The 17,047-nt window shown below is 41.3% G+C and overlaps 1 protein-coding gene across 5 annotated transcripts; it reads right to left on the reverse strand.

The window, feature by feature from the left end:
- Nucleotides 1-1,134: 1,134 nt before the first annotated feature.
- ENPP5 (ectonucleotide pyrophosphatase/phosphodiesterase family member 5) lies at nucleotides 1,135-13,957 on the reverse strand. 5 transcript variants are annotated; one of them, XM_070586136.1, is made up of 5 exons: nucleotides 13,780-13,957; nucleotides 10,908-11,164; nucleotides 7,349-8,210; nucleotides 5,669-5,845; nucleotides 1,135-3,612 (listed from the first exon to the last, which is right to left on the reverse strand). In XM_070586136.1, the coding sequence occupies exons 3-5, from the start codon at nucleotides 8,175-8,177 to the stop codon at nucleotides 3,185-3,187; spliced, it is 1,434 nt and encodes a 477-aa protein (XP_070442237.1). In that variant the 5' UTR covers nucleotides 8,178-8,210; nucleotides 10,908-11,164; nucleotides 13,780-13,957; the 3' UTR covers nucleotides 1,135-3,184. The 5 variants fall into 5 exon arrangements, with proteins under 5 accessions (XP_070442237.1, XP_008540339.2, XP_070442238.1 ...); XM_008542117.2 differs by lacking the exons at nucleotides 10,908-11,164; nucleotides 13,780-13,957 and adding exons at nucleotides 8,712-8,766; nucleotides 10,702-10,825; XM_070586137.1 differs by lacking the exon at nucleotides 13,780-13,957 and having other exon boundaries at nucleotides 10,908-11,247.
- Between the last annotated feature and the right edge of the window lie 3,090 nt (nucleotides 13,958-17,047).

Raw genomic sequence — 17,047 nt, forward strand, 5'->3', positions numbered from 1 at the left:
CAACCAATTCAGAAGACTCAACATCCAGCTAAGATGAGTGCTGAAAAGGGTAAACAGAAAACAAATTAAAGGAAATTATGAACTAAAATAAACTGGGAATTTGCTAGAATTAAAGATACAAGCCTTTAAAATGAAAGGGCCCCTGAGTGACAAGTAGAGATTCTTAGTAACTGTAAAATTTCAGGGGGAAAAAAATGTTATGGAAGGGATGGGGGGAGAGAGAGAACATAAATTGGCATAAGACTTCTCAAAAGCAACCCCGAATGAAGCAGACAGTGGGATATCAAATTGGAGACATGAATACATTTTCTTGCAGTTTCTCATTTCTCCAGGAGCTTCTATTATTTGTTTGTTTTGCATTCTCTGCCTGTTAGAGACTGAATTATGCCCCTCAAAATTCATTAGGTTAAAGTCCTAACGCCCCAAACCAGATCAGGATACCGGGGTCCTGCTTCCAGCTGGCAAGAGTATGTCATGCAAGTCACTTCACAGCTTTCAAGGGCCCTTGTTAAATCAGGGGGCTGAATGACCCCTCAGATCCCTCGTGGCTCCATGATTCCCCAGTTCGTCCCCCTTAGTTAACGAATAGCTGAAAACACTCGAGAACCAGAAGGGCTAGGAGCTGCATTAGGTTTTTTAGAAATAGATTCTTGTAAGAAACTGAAACTACTAATAGGTTCCTAATTTTGCCTTAAGAGGTCAGAAAGCATTTTGAAGAGAAATTTTAAATTTAAATGGGAAGGGGCAAAAAGGAAAGAAACTGCAAAACATACACTGAATAAGAAAAATCTTATCAATGAATAAATTGTACAAAATAGCTGAGGGAGGAGAGTTGAGCAAAAATGGCGAGGTAGGGGGAACTCCATTCCTCTGACCTTTTAAAAATTCTTACTTACAGTTAGCGAGATTAGCTAATCTCAGTTTTCTTCCTATGTGCTAATTTGTGTTCACTGCGTACAAAGTCTCACCATGAAGACAGCCGGGTAAAACAACAAAAAACCTACCAAAGGAAGATGAGCGACTAGATTTTCGCAGCAAAGTTTAAAATTTCATTTTCCTTCAGGGAAGTGCTCCTGCTTATATTTTACAGGAAAATAAGTATCTGTAAATAAAAGAAACCATACAATAACCAAATCTTCATAGCAGAATTTTAATGATTTCATCTACGTGACAGAATTTACTTTCTTCTTACTACTAAGGTAGTAGCACCTTCTAAAATGAATTTAATGCAGTAATTAGTTTAAATGTACACAGAGCACTTGAAGAGTAATGCTTTTAAATAGACCAATTTCATCTTTCAGTCATTATATTGGCATCTCGACAAGGCAGATAAGTTCCCACCTACAAAGCAGGCCAACATAAGTGGTCACAAATTCCAAAGCGTCTAATCCAGAGTTCAGACTTTTTGAGTTTGCTGTCTACCATTTCACTTCTCAGCTTTTTAATCTATGGTACATTTCCAGTGATTCCATTCTATCTTATTAAGAGGTTGTATAACAAAAGGAGAATTAGGTGCCAACATTCTTTATTGGTATTTTCACTTAAAAAAATAATTCATTCACCTTATTTTAGGAAGCACTTAAATTCAATTATATTTTTAACTATGCCACTTTTATTCTTTACAACTAATTTATTCTTTCTTTCTGGAATACATATATCATTTTAACTACTTAGTAGCCAGTTGGCGCGTAAATACACACAAAATCAGAATATTTGGGCCATGTGTCTATAAAGTGGTTTCTATTTTCTTCAAGGAAAGGTGTTCTTTCTGGGGTTTCCTCTTTCCCCTAAGAAACCTTAGGTAACACTGGCCTCCCCGAACCTGACTACTCATGAGATCTAAACCACAGCATTAGACTGTGTAATGCTTGGAATGAGAGGAGCTGAGATGACCAGACAGATGAAAATACCACCCAGGAGGTAGAAGTCTATTTGTGAACTTGGATTCGCCCCGGATCGCACTGAGCACCTGGTTGAGTGAGTATTCCAATACTTCAAGAAACAAAGTATAATCTCAGCTCCTTCTGCTTCAATACCTGCGACCTCAAAGACTCACTTTGCTAGTTTTTGCCCTCAGGCACCCTTTAGCACTGTTCTGGGTACACTGTGAACAACGGTCCGGCCTAATTTTTCCCCCAGCTCCACGTAGCTCTTTTCAAGGACTGAGCGGCCTAACTCCATGTAATGCAGTTTGTGCTCTTGCAATTCTGGACCTTCAAATGCTCAAACCTAAATGCTTGTGCTCTGTTACCACATGTTAGCAGATAAAAACCATTGTTTTATGTAATTTGACTTTTAATGTGATTAATAGTGATTTAGTTTTCAAAGCAGCAAGTAATTAGAGAGCAAGAGAAAACTTTGCTGAGATGGTGCCCGATCTCTTCTAGTCAGGCCAGTGTATGACTACATGGGAAAGAAATGTAAATTCACGGTGTCTTCATTATTACAAAAATCTGAGTAAAATGACTAATCAGGAAATAACAGTAATGAATTTTATGACAGAAACAATATATTTAGAAAGAATCTGTCAGTATTTAGTCTCATTTTTGGGGAAAACAAAATGAAAATCCACGTCCTTTGAAAGAAATACAACAGGAAGGCTCACAGGTGCACCCTGCCGTTGGGAATGTCTCTCTCCCAAGTTCAACGTACAAAGGTCGTCACAGTTGATTTTCAACAATTTTCACATTCTTCTTGCTCTCCCAATGTAAGGAGATAGATTTCTACACTACTTAGAAATTACTAGAAATTTCATTCAGTTTGAACAATGAATAACAAGTATTCTGTGACATGGGCACAAAAAGTTGTCTTTTTCAACCAAGTTGTAAGACATAATTGTCAATAAAGTGCATTTCACATAAAAGTACCCATTAGGAGAGTAATTTAAAGTGCAGTATATAAGGTACTTTAAATAGTGCAAAGTTGATAAGTATGTACATTATATGTGCCAAGTCCAAATAAAGCAGGATCTTATCTACCCCTAAGCCAGAGAGAACAATGGAAACTTACTTCCACATCTTTAATCCTTTGCAGGTATGTGTACTTTGGTCCGTGTGTGTGAGTGACTGCGCCTGCATATGTATATAACTGCTCAACGGTCTGCGCGAATGTCTGAACCTGGCTTCCTAGAATTTGAAGCCTTTAAACACTGACACAACTATGCAATCTCCACTTAAAAGCAGCATTAGGCTTGTAATAATGGTTGAGATATTTCAGCATGCATATCTGGTAAGGCAGGTATTTGACTGCGAATTAAATGTTTAACGAAAACTATGAAGAAAACGACAACGATAACGCTACCAAGGGAGACCCCTATGAAATAAGCATAGGACTCCTCTTGCTCATATTCTCTTGGTTTGTCACTACCACGGAGGAGTGTAGTACTCTGCGTAGAAGGAATTGCTCTTGGAGTCGCGGAACTGAGCAGATCCTGGACATTCCAGAACGATCCGTTGTGAGGCATGGCAGTGATATTGAGGAGGTGGCAGAGCAGGGGGTACAGATCTGTGGAGTTCATGGCTTCTTTTGTGAAATTCTTTCTGAAGGCAGGACCATAGGCTAGAAATATTGGATGCATTTCTGCTAATGCATTGTCATAACCGTGGTTGCCTACTGTAAAGATAAAATGAATGAATGTTAGCCAACCATTAAAATGGGAATAGCAGCTGTATCATTAAATTCTGAACTGAAATGCAAATTTTATCTACTTTGACTTTTAAAATAAAATAATCTTTTACAAACAATCTCCATTGTTGTCAACATCACAATTCACTTCAGGAAATGAAAAGTCAAATGATCAGAAGTTTTCCTCACAGGCCAACGCTACTTAAGCAACAAAGGAGGAAGGGCAAAGACCAAAGCTGAGTCAAGTCAGGGGAAAACGAAAGTGATTTTTTTTTGGTGGCAAGTAAATTAATTTTCAGCAAATACTCATTAGGTACGTCCTATGTTCCAATTATTGTTCTAAAGATAAAGAAAGAAAGATGCTCTTAGTCATGAACACAATAAATTCATAATTCATAACCAGTAAAAGGGGAAAAGCAACAAATAAAGAAAAACAAAAGACTTCAGAAAAATCAAACGTCTAGTTACAGCTACAATACATGAAAATCTGAACATATAAAGGTGGAAATTGTTCTCATGGCCAAAGAAATTACTTTTAAAGGCCTTCTTATAACAGTTCCCCGGCATGATTAAATATTGGCTTACAGATCATTATCTGTATGTAAAACCAGTTTTAAGAACCAGAAACCATATACCGGTTCACGTCTGTCACTATGACTCACATATACACTACAAATGTCACTGTCAGGCGACTGCTTTTCTTTTCATCAATAAACATGAGAGGAACCCAATTCCACCTAAAGGGACATCTTTGTGCAACTCATATATATATATCAAGGACCAATGCACAAAAAAGCATTTCTAGATGGTTTAGACACAATGTGGTTCCTTCAACATTTAAGAAACAGAGTAGAAAACCTCCCAGTGAACTGATCAGCAGTGCAGGTTAATATCTAAGTCATCCAGGAGCCCCACGTCAGGTAGTCCAATAGATGGAATTTAACACGGGGACTACTTACAAAAGTGTTGAGCTGAGGAGCAAACGGGATGACGGGGTTACCTCGTGATTAGGAACAGTGGGAACCTCTTATGGCCCCCAGGGCTAGAGGGAGGATGGAAGAGGTGGTGTTCCCCAGAGCCAAAAAGCCAGGGCTACCTAGCAGGAGCTGAGGCCCCGAGAGAGAAATGGTTCAGAGGGAGCTGGGATCACAGAAGAAATGAAGCCTTTGTTAGAGACAGCCTGAGGCACAGAGAATAGGGGACAAAGACCCTGGCTTCTCTCCTCCTCTTGCCTTCCAAACTCCTGCCAGGGTCCTCTATTGGCCAAACCCAACCAGCAAGCAGTTTACAAAGGAGCCTGGGACATTTAGTCTGTAGGGGTCAAGCACTGGCGATACAAAGCAGGGTAGGGAAAGGGTGGGGAGTTTGAGAGCAAACGTGCAAATGATAGGCACAGTAAAAATGAGTGAAATCCTGTGGATGACTTTTCTATTTGACTAACTTGTTAAAAGCTATACGAGAAGGGAAAATTACACAGTAAGGATGGCAGAAAGCTCTTTATGTGTCATGTTTAAATCTTAAATGGGATTTCCATTATATTCTAAATTTAATCAGCAGAAAGAGCTCTAAAATTACATCACTAGGTATTTGTCTTGATATATTATAATCCACGCCACACACGTTTCCTTTTAGAAATGTTTCCAAGGTATAAAGCAAAGCTGGCCTATATTTGCTAGAGCCAGAAGGGCAAAGGAAACGAGAACACTAACAATTGCAAATAAAAAGAGATCCAATTCTTATGAAATCAGAATATAAAACAGATGCAGAAAATAATTTAATTTATAAATGTGTATATTTTTCTCAGGAACATAACAGTTATAATTAGCAATATTAGGGCACTGCATATCTTTGGTCTGATGGCTTCAAGACAAGTACATGTTTCACTTTTAGGAGGTTACCTCTTTTTAAAGCCCCAAGGATCTTTATTTTGCTATTAATGTATGACACTAGCTAGTTATTTAATCAGTAAATTAACTGCTGTACTATCCACAGCCTCCACTTTAGCAAATGACGACGCAGAATGGGAATACTATAACACACTCACACAGAAAGTCATCCGACTTGTTCTGTAGAATATACCACCCTTCGTCAGCCACGGCTATGATCGGTTGAATGCGACTGTTGTATCTGTAATGCCATCTTTCCGGAATCTCTTCTTTTTTGTAAACAGTAAGATTAGGATGAGCCCCAGCTAGTGCTTCATAGACTTCATCAAATTTACCTAAAAGAGGAGGAAGAAGGTGAAGCACTTAGAACAAGACATTCACTGTCACAATCCAAGAACAACCGCGGCAACGAAGGCCCAACAATGCAAATGCCCTGAGGTCAAAAGCCAGCGAGCGAACGAATGCAACACAGCCAGCCACTTTAGAACACCCATCCCCTTGGAGGAAAGAATCTTGTGAGGGAAACTGAGAAATAACTAATCTTCTGTTGTAAGTAAATTCACCTTATAGAATGAAGAGAGGACATTTCATAGGACCAGAAATCAATAATCTCTAATTTAAAGACTTAAAGACACAAAAACACACGTCCTAATTAGTGGCACTACGTAAAATGTCTAGGGTATTGCAATAGCAGCAAAGTTCTGGTAGTTCTGAATGCAGAGATGAAGAATCTCTAGACGAGAAAATACGGTAAGTGGAGGGCGAGGGCTGGGACAGGACGGACTGGAGGTGCACAGCAGCTTGTGAAATGGAAAAGTTCGTTAAAACTCTGGAGGTGTTGCAAGAGTACTTCCTGTACCTTCAAATGCAGTAAACCTGGGCACTATCTTAAATCCTTTTCTTGTTTTTCAGATCTATTTTGGGGGCTTCCTCCATGCCTCCCACACCCCCGCAAAGGAGCACCATACCAATTTTATAAGAAAAACAGAAGGGTTAATGTGATTTTCTTAAATAACCACCCGAAACTTGCTATTTTATATTGAATTTGTTGAAAGGTTTGTGTGCAGGTGCACATGCACATTTTCACATTCACTGTTGTATATGGGCCTCTTAATTCCCCTGTGAGGGATATAACTCTCATTTGTGACGTATTCAGTTTTGCAAAAGCCGTTCTTTCATCTGATACCCAGCCCAACTCTAGGTGAAAAAACAAAAGTCAGAAGAGCAGGCCTGAGTCTTGCTCTGCACTTGCTTTGTCATCTGAGGATGTCAAACCTTTGCAGCTCGTTCACCTACCCTTAAAACAGAAATAATACTGAAATGACAGAGCTGGTATGAGGCTTCGAGGTTTGTAAGAAGTTCAAGGGATTCTTATTAATTCCCCTACTTAGAGATAAGAAAAGTGAATCTCGGGTTAACCAAAGCTTCCTCCTTCCTATGCTCCACTGCTGCTCTATTAAGCAGGTCCCAACTAAGGGTCTACAGAAGATTTTAGGGCTTCCATGAAATCACTGTAATTGCATGCAAATCTGTAATGTATCTTCCCATCTCAATTTTTCTGAGAAGGAAGCCTGCAGCTTTCATCATATTTGATTCCAAAATGGTTAAATCTGATTGCCATAACTAGACAGAGAGCATCAATTTCAATATTATGGGAAAAAAGTGAAAAATCAGACTGAGAAAAGAGATTTTTGCCTTTTCAGAGGCTAAGGATGAAATCCCACACTATTACCATGACACAGGCAAGCACACTTGAACGACACAGACGCAGAAATCCCCACTCACTCGCCCTGGGCACTTGCAGACCTAGCCTCAGACCACCACTCGGTCACACTTACCGTCTTTTGGCAAGATGGCTGCTACTGGAGACTTGTCAATCAGGATATAGTGGTCTTTATCCAAATACTGGTCAAGTTCAATTACCCTTTCCTCAGAACACTGGGTCATTCCATGATCACTTGTGATGATTAGGTTCACAACGTTCCACAACTCTGCCTTTTTCAGCATTTGTATGAGATACCCTAACTTGTTGTCAATATCTGAAATGACAGGCCCCATGAGTGGACTGTCAGGTCCCAAATGGTGGCCCATGTCATCAGGGTCTTCCCAATAGAGAAGACCAAGATTTATGGGCTCTTTTGATGTAAACCACTCAATAATTTTGGCAACTCTATCTTCAAATGAAACGGACTCGTTGTAAGGCATGTAGTGCGTTGGAAAGCTCTCATGTATTTTTACATCTGCTCCGGGCCACATGGCTGCACCACTAGCATGTCCGGCCCTCTGATTTGTGATCCATATTGGCGTTGCTTCTTCCCAAAACTCAGAATCATAAATATTCATGTTATCCAAGGAGAAAGATTTGTTCAGAATAGGATCAAACATGTCATTTGCCACGATCCCATGATTCTCTGCAAAGAGGCCAGTTACCAAAGTATAATGGTTAGGGTAGGTCTTTGTAATAAAAATATTAGTAACTTGCTCCACATGAACACCATATTTCATAAGATAATGAAAATGGGGTGTTGGGAATCTATATAAGTAATCCCAACGGAATCCATCAAATGAAACTAGTAGAACCTTTTGCTCGTCCGGCTGGAGAGAAAATGTCACTGAAAGTGTTAATGCAGCAAGTATGAAGGACACCCAAAGAAGTTTTGAAGTCATTTTCAAAGGACTTGATCTTCAGGGTAAGACAATCTGTATAAAAAACACATAGAAGTTAATGGCAATAATTTTGTTTGGCATACTTTACCCAAAACTGAGATTGATGGTGCTTAGTAATCCCAGTTGCATCATCAGTTCCAGCCTGGAAGGAGCATGTTGCAAAACTCCATCTTAAACAACAGACCTGGGGCTACTTGAATAATAAGGCTGAGAAGTTGAGCTGCATTTTAGAAATTATTTTAGTTTCCAAGAATTTATTAAAACATTCCTCAAAGGAATTATTTAAATAAGCTCTCCAAATATCATTTTAAGATGATATAATTTAAACGCAACTTTTCAGAAACATTTTCAGGTTGACCCAGACTTCTGACTTCAGGTCAGAAACATGTATATAGTCAAATACCTGTGAACACATTTACCATGGCTAGATGAACTACAGGAACCTAGCAACAACGAAGTACCATTAGCAAATCCAATAATAATGCTTTAAAAATATATATATATATATATATATACACACATACACATACACACCTCTATTTTTCAAAGCCAAGGCCTTATGTCTGGTTCATCATGGTTAGAGATGTCACTAGAATGGAGAAAATAGATGAACTTGGTTTCTTGAAGTGACATAAAATTTGTGACATTCAGGGGCCGGCCCAGGGGCGCAGCAGTTAAATTCGCACATTCTGCTTCGGCGGCCTGGAGTTCACTATTTCGGATCCCCGGTGCAGACCTACGCACCACTTGTCAAACCATGCTGGGGCAGGCATCCCACATATAAAAAAAATAGAGGAACATGGGCATAGATATTAGCTCAGGGCCAGTCTTCCTCAGCAAAAAAGAGGAGGACTGGCAGCAGATGTTAGCTCAGGGCTAATCTTCCTCAAAAAGAAAACCAAAAAATTTGTGACATTCAAATATATTTGTGAAATGTAATCTGCACTCACTTTTTAATAATCAAAGCATAGGCTTCTTTCAACTAAACAATTAGATTCTGAACTAAGTATAAATAAAAGCATAATTCTGAAACTTGAGGTTGACCTTCCTAAGGTTAACATTCGTCAACATTTAATCTTATCAGTGATGTGTGCAGAAAAGGCACTTGCCAGGATTAAATAATCTCTTTGGATCAAGGTGGTTGTTTTTTTTCTTTTAATCTGCATATATTGCTAAAAAGCTTTTATTCTATTCAAACAAGCTAATAAGAGGCAATATGGGTAAATGACACATATGCAAATCTCATTAGTTCTCATTGGACTTGCATATCAGCCAAAGATCTTTTGTTCTCTCCTTTCCCTGTCCATTGTTGCCTGAAGGTATTTATCAACCTAGCAAAACTTGGATCTAACTATACTTTGTGCTAGAAGTCTCTTGAATTCACTTTTTGAGATCTTCCTAATTTGAACACGCTGAAGATATTTTTAATCCTCAAAACCAGACTTGTCTTGCCTTGCTACATTATAGATCAATAAAAACTGCTTGGCATGCTTGCCTTGCTTTCAGACCCACAAACTATGCGTAAACTATGTGTATTGGCTTGAGAGCAATAATTCTGCTTTGTTTGTTTTTTAACCATGATTTCACCAGACCTAGAACATTACTCAAACTGAAATTATTTTAGGTATTGGTCTCCAGACAACGGCTCAAAAATTAAATTTAAAAAACTATTTCTCAAAAGGCTGTAACGTTTCCAATTCTGGAATGAACGTTAAAAATCAGATCCAATAAGGAACTGCAAATGTTTACTAACATATCTGGCTGAGGACGGTGGCTCCTCCCTCCGTCTCCCTTGTCCTCCACCTTCCTAACACACAAGGAAGAATAATAGGAACCAAACGCATTTTAAGGATAAAAAAAGAATCAACTACGTGAAACACCTGATTTTCCTCTAGCTTAGCAAACTGATTTAGCAGCTGTGGCAAGCAGGAAAGAATTACTTTCCTGGGACAAACGAAACCAAGGCTAAATGGTGTCTAAAGCTTAGGAATGCTTGGTAAGAACCAACATTATTATCGCAATGTCGGCATGAAAGAAACAGCGAGGCGGCGGTGGGGATGAAGGAAATCGCAGAGTTCTTTCTTTTCCCTGCACAAAATGCTGCACAGTGCAGTGGAATCCCTAATTCTGGTCCAGCTTTCACTGGGCTGCTATCCAGTTCCTCCTTCCCTCCAACCCTTCCCCCACTGACAGCCTTGGAAATTTGGAGGAAGGGGCGCCGAGAAACCTGAAGAAGAGGGGAAGTGAAAGAGGAGTGGGTGTGTGTAGGGCGAACAGCAGGTGTCAAGAGGAAGGTGATGCATCCCCTCTTCCTCTCCCCAGGGATTCCACACTAGCCACTGGGAAAGGTCGCGGCGTTGGGTATGTTCCCGATTCGCAGGCCTCCCGCCCACCGAGGCTGGCAGAGGCGTCAACGTGGGATGTGTGTGTGTGTGTGTGTGTGTGTGTGCTGAGCAGTTTTGGGGACCCACAGGAGCCGCGTGGGTCGCCAGGAGGCAAGCCGCCCACTCCCCTGGACGCTTACCCTCGCCAGTGATCTGGTCCCTCCGCGTCGGCCTGGGGCAATGGGAAAGACCACCTGGAGGGGAGGGAGGTGGCGGGAGCCAGGGACGCCCGGCGACCCGCAGCAGCTCACCTGCACGCGACCTCGGCGCTGAGCGCCTGACCAGCCCCGCCTCCCTGCCGCAGGCCCCGCCTCTTAGCTCCCATTGGCTACGGTAGGATTGTTACCTCTGCGGGGGTTGCCAAGCGAAAGCGGGGCTCCTGGGAGTCGATGCGCCGCTTGTCAATCAGCGGGAGCGGGGCGGGCACTGCCTACGTTTGGAGGATGGAGGAAGCGGGAGGCCTCGGGAGCGAAGTGCTGGTGCGGATCCAGCTGGGAAGCCGGAGAGGCGGGAGGCGAACGTGCGCTTGGCGCTTGCAGATGTCCGCCCTCCGTCGTGTCGCAAAGGCTTTCTGCAGTGTGCCTTTTCTAGACGGGAGCTGTGCTGTAATCGGTGATGCAGAGAGATTATAATGTCCTACCCCAGTGCTATGTGTGCTCTCACGCTCACTGTTTTTGTTGAAAGCTACTTTTATTCTCTTTTCTGATCTTTAAAGTTTTTTTGTTTTTTTTTTCATATCACAAATTGGTGACACCATACCCTGGGCTTTGATCTGGGGAACACCGGAACACCCCAGGATGTCGATGGGACGATGACATTTTCCTGAACTCTTTTTCTGTATTAGTTGGTGGTGGTAACTGCTTTACCTCGGAAACATTTGATTTAAAAGGATTTAGTTTAGTCACTCTGCAGCCCCATGTTTGTTGTCCAGGTTTTCGCAGTGGAAGGTCCCTGAGGGATCTGCAGTAGTGTGGCAGCCGAGAAAAATGAAACAAAGCCAGGTGCAGAATGAGGTTGATTTGCGCAGGGAGAAAGTTAATTTGAACAGCTACCCTGATGGCTGCATCTAGGCTCAAGACTCTGCTTCCAGCTTTGTTTCCAAAGGTACAGCAAAGCTATGAGCTTCAGGTCTGATTTCTCTTTCAGAAAGTCTTATTTGTTCCTGCGTCTTTCTTCCGTCTGCTTACTGTAGTAGATTCATTTTTCAAGATTTTTTTTTTAATCGGTGATATTTTTAGGCTGGAGGGAGTGTGGGCATGTGCACAGTTTGCCAATTTGATCCCTACTATATTTACCATAAATTCTAGCAGTGACTTCGAGCTCCCCTAAAAGGACTCGTCTATCCACACAATTCCCAGGCCTAATTCTGACCACCCTGTAATGGGCAATGATACCTGCTTCCTTGTCTCAATTTAAGTTTCAACATCTAATTAGCCCATAAAATGGAGAGCAAAACGAACGGCTTTGCCTCCTGTCTGGAGCTCATGTTCCCTGTCTGGTGTACTGCAACTGTAAAATGAGTAGACATTCCTGATGATATTTACTTAAATGGGGCAAACATTTTGGTCATAATTTTTTCTCTTTCTCTCAACTTGTCGCAGAGGGCCAGTCCCTACTCCGATGGCTCCCTTCTAATTTGTGTGATACCATCCCAAAGGACACCCAGGCACTCTTCCATGGCCTTTTATTTGTAGAAACTTGTTTATGGCTTTCCACCACGTGGGATGGGGATTAAGGGGGAGGCTGGTGGTTTCTGTGTTTAGGCAGACCAGGTGACAATGAAGTTGTACAGGTTGTTCTCAGTCCCCAAAGCCCTGTCCTTTGAAACTGCCCAAACTTGGAACAGGGTGGTCCAATATTATAAGTCCCTGTCCCCCTAAAATAGGCCAACCCTGTGTTCTCCCCAAACACTCAAAGAACAGCTTATGCTAATTAGAGAGCAGGAGCAGGGAAAACGGGCCTCTCTGTTATACAGGTCACTGAGCATTGCTGGACTCTGTTCAGATGACTGCCGTGCTCTGCAAACTTTGTGGAAGGCAGGATTGTATTCACCAGCTACCCCTGTGAAATAGGCGCGGTACAGCTGTTAACCACAGTATGCAACACGGAAAATGACTCACGAGGGGCCCAACGAGTGCCAGAGACACTTCCCAGATCTCCATATAATGACATCTAGTATTCAACTGATAGGCTGGTTCTGTAACTCATGTCGCTAATGGGAAAAAAATCTGGCTTAAATAGTAGAGACAGAGCAATGATTGCAAAAACATGGAATTCTTGCTTACACATCTGTTGTAGTCCTGCTGCCCTGCCTGTTGCCTCGATTTCTGTCCAATTGCGGTAACTACTCAGCAAATTGTGGTAGCACAGGCCACAACCTTATAGCTATTCCTTTATTTTATGTTATTGAATTAATATAATCATCGCTGAGCTGGTAGTGTTTTTCTGACTAATGGAGTAACAGAAGAACCAACTTCTTTCATGGGTTTTGGGGTGGGCATGGGGGTCCCTCTGCCTGCCTAAGGAAGTCTAATGGGGCTTTGAGAGCTGGATTATTTTCCTCCTAAGGAGCTGGAAGAGGTTTGTGCTAAAACTGAAATGTGATCTATTCTTTATGAAATAACCAAGACTTGCTCTGCCACAGAAGTTTTGTTTTCAAAACTAGTCTATACCCCCTGGTACAGAAAATGAACAAATTATTTTACAATTTTAAAAATCTTTAAGATTGCAACACATTGTACTATAAATGACTAAACTAAAAGAAAGTCTATCTCTTAATCCCTTATAGAACATTCTGCAAAATGTGGGTCTTGCGTGTTCAATAGAGGTGGATTGGAACCACTGGGACTCTGGTTCTGGACTGACCTCAATTCTTGATAAATAGTAGGTCTTCACTAATTTGGACTCAGTCCAGAAGTTCAGCCCAATGAGTGAAAAGTTGAATTATATGTTATTCAAAGACTTGTCCAAGTATTTTTATGCATATTGGTAATTTAGGCTGCTAATGATATATTTGTACTAATTAGAATTATATTTTCACACAAATAATTACCATATTTTTATCCTCAGAAAGCTTTCTGTAAGTTGAATATAACCTTATAAACTTCTTTGTATTATTGTATTTTGTAGATTGTATTCATAGTGTATTATTTTCCTGGAGCTGCTGTAACAAACTGCCAGCAACTGGGCAACATAAAAACAGAAATTTATTCTCTCACAGTTTTGGAGGCTAGAAGTCAGAAGTCAAGACGTCGGCAGGGCCATGCTCCTTCCAGAGGCTCTAAGGAGGAATGCTTCCTTGTCTCTTCCAGCTTCTGGTAGCTTCTGGTGGTCGTTGGCTTGTTGTAGCGTAGCTCCAATGGCTGCCAACGTCATCACATGTTTTTCTCCCTGTGTGTCTCTGTGTCTTCACGTGGCCTTCTTATAAGGACACCAGTCATTGGAATTCAGGCCCATTTTAATCCAGTATGACCTCATCTAAACCTAACTAATTACGTTGCAAAGATCCTGTTTCCAAATAAGGTCACATCCTGAGGTTCCAGATGAAGGTATATTGGTGTTGGTTGGGGGAGGGGCTGGGGGAGGACGCTATTCAACCAATATACATAGCTAAATTTTATAGCCCAGCCTAAATTGAGAGTTTATGAATTATTATTAAAATGGCTCAGTCTAGGTCACTGACATCATCTAGTGCTGACGAGAGATGAGGATGCAGAGCAGCTGCAAGTATCATACATTGCTGGTGGGAATGTATTTGTTTTGTTAGTGCTGTGAGTTGGTTCTGACTCCTAGTGACTCTGTGTACAGCAGAGCAGAATCCTGCCTGGTCTTTTTGCACCTTTCTCTCGCCTTCTGATGCTATATGAGACGGTGCTCTGCTGCTATTTACAGGGTTTTCATGGTCAATTTTTTCAGAAGTGAGTGGCCAGATCCTTCTTCCTAGTCTGTCTTAGTCCGGAAGCTCCGCTGAAACCTGTCCGCCATAGGCAACCCTGCTGGTATTTGAAATCCCGGTGGCATAGCTTTCAGCATCACAGCAACACGCAGCTGCCACAGTATGACAATGAGAGACGCAGTGATGTGGTTTCCTGACTGGGAAACAAACCTGGGCCATGGTGGTGAGAGGGCGGGATCTTAACTACTAGACCACCGGGCTGATGGGAATGGTGTAGCCACTTTGGAAAACAGTTCGAAAGTTTCTTATAAAGTTAAATATGCACTTTTCACATAACAGAGGCATCCCACTGTTAGGTGTTTATCCAAGAGAAATGAAGATGAACACTCAAAAACTTACAGCAAATTTTTATACCAACTTTATCCACAATCATCAAAAGCTAGAAACGACCCAAATGTCCTCTAGCTGTGACTAGATAAACAAATTGTGCATAAATGGAATGCTATTCAGCAATGAGAAGGAACGGTGTTCGATACACGCAACAACATGGATGAGTGTCAAAAGCATTTTGCTAAGTGAAAGAAGCCAGATACAAATGGCTATACACTATGTGATTCCATTCATATGACACTCTAGAAAAGGCAAAACGATGTGGACAGAAATCAGATTGGCAAGGGTTGAAAGGAAAGGATAGGCTACATATGGCCACAAGGAGACTTTCTGATGTCGGGAAATTTTGATCGTGATGGTGTTACACCACCATGACTGTCTAAGTTTGTTAAAATTCAGAGAACTACACACTTGAAAATATTCGTTTTTGCCATATATAAATTATACCTCAATAACCAACAATGACAAGAAATAAGCCCAACTCTGTGCTCATTCCCCCAAAGTTCATGAACTACGCCTAGTGATGGTGGCCTTTTAACGGTCATTTTCCGTGTGTGGCAGAGCGTATTAATTGAGCCTGCAGGACACAAGAACTCGGAAGGGCAGCGACTCCTTGGGGCCCCTGCTCTGCTGTTTTTCATGTTCTTTTACCTCATGAAGTAAAGTCTGGAAACTATACAGCAAAGAAACAGTCCTTTTCTAGGCTAAAACTGAATGCCATTTGTTCAATAAGTCAATCTGTCTAAGATGTGCTAATCCAGATAGAAGGGACATTTATCTTTCGGTATCTGGTTTGAGGCCTATTTTGAAAGACGTATTCTCAGAAGAAGCCACATACAAACCTGTACATGTATTTGTGGTGTATGGGGTGAAATCATTTAATCAAAACCGCGTTCTCAGCTCTTCTCATCCCTTAGGAGCCTCAAAGTACTTAGTTTAACATCACCATTTATTCTGAAAAGTATTGGCTTAGCCTGGGAGTCATAATTCTGCAAATTTACTGCCAGTTTGGGAAGAGTTAAAAATAGTGTCATACACCCACATCAAAAAGACATTTTTTTCACTCTAGGTATTTACATTTAAAATGTAAATGTAAACATCCTTTGCAACTATTATGCAGCTTGGGGGTGCCCTTGGTTCTTTGGCAAATATTAAACTTTATGAATAGACAAAGCAGATAGCAACTGCTTTATGGGTTTATGGCTTTCTTGACATGGAAATGTGGGGTTCTCTCTGCCCTATTCCTGGAGGGCTGCAATTTCATAATAGGAAATTCATCTCCCAGGGTGATGCCAGATCCACCTCTATTAGCCATTTACTTACACATATGTGTGATTAATTCTATCTGATTTGCTCAGACTAGCATAATTTGTTGGGAAGAAAGGCCCTGAGAAGAACAAGTCAGTAAGTTGGGCATTTTCTTTGGAGTCATGAGCCAACAGCCCAGTATCCTAGAGGAAAGCAAAAACAGGAAAAGAAAGTGAGGGGAGGAAACCCCAAGCTGACATCTCTCATAATTTGCTTAAAGCTGGCTCTGCTCTTTGATGACCTTAAGCAGCACATCCCTGAAGGGAGCTGTGATGTTGCAGGTGACAAAGAGGACACTTGACTTACGGAGGTGCTCCAAGTTTTTCCTTCATTTTTTGAATAGCCTTTTGTCTAGAAAATTCATACGAAATATTGAACTTTCTGATATAAAATCCTTGAGAGCTTTGCCATTCTTCAAGTCGCTTTCATCCTAATTCCTCCACACCTATTGCTACCTGTTGTCTGATTTCACAGAGTACTCCATCCCCCTGCACCTTGCTATGAGCCACCTGCTGATCTAGTTCCTTCTCTGCTCTCTAATGGGGACCTGACTTTGTAGAAAAATCCCTCCAGGGTGACGGGATTTTTGCTGATTTACTCTTGTATTCTTGCTTAGAACCAAAGAGGTTTACATGTCTGGGCTCACTGGCCAGAGTTAGCTGTGCTACCCATGGTGGTGGGGCAGGTAAACCCACTGATCCAACTATACAGGGTTATTTTCTAAATAAAAACTTTATTGAGATGAAATTCACATAACATAAAATGCACCCATTTAAAGTATACAATTCAGTGTTAATCTGCCATGTATGGCCTCATTGGCCTGCTTTAACCAAGTGATGTTGCTGAAAATGCCCGTTCTCATGCCATAACCCAGGTTAATGCATTCTTTTGAC

Source organism: Equus przewalskii, chromosome 19 (genome assembly GCF_037783145.1).
Source record: "Equus przewalskii isolate Varuska chromosome 19, EquPr2, whole genome shotgun sequence".
In the NCBI taxonomy this organism is placed as follows: Eukaryota; Metazoa; Chordata; class Mammalia; order Perissodactyla; family Equidae; genus Equus; species Equus przewalskii.

Bases quoted from the DNA above. Each gene is read 5' to 3' on its own strand.
- ENPP5 (XM_070586136.1), bottom strand. From the start codon at position 8,177: ATGACTTCAAAACTTCTTTGGGTGTCCTTCATACTTGCTGCATTAACA. The intron at 5,846-7,348 runs GTAAGTGTGACC...CTCCTCTTTTAG, and splicing joins AGCCATCTTGCCAAAAGACG to GTAAATTTGATGAAGTCTAT. The intron at 3,613-5,668 runs GTGAGTGTGTTA...TTATCTTTACAG, and splicing joins CAAGTCGGATGACTTTCTGT to TAGGCAACCACGGTTATGAC.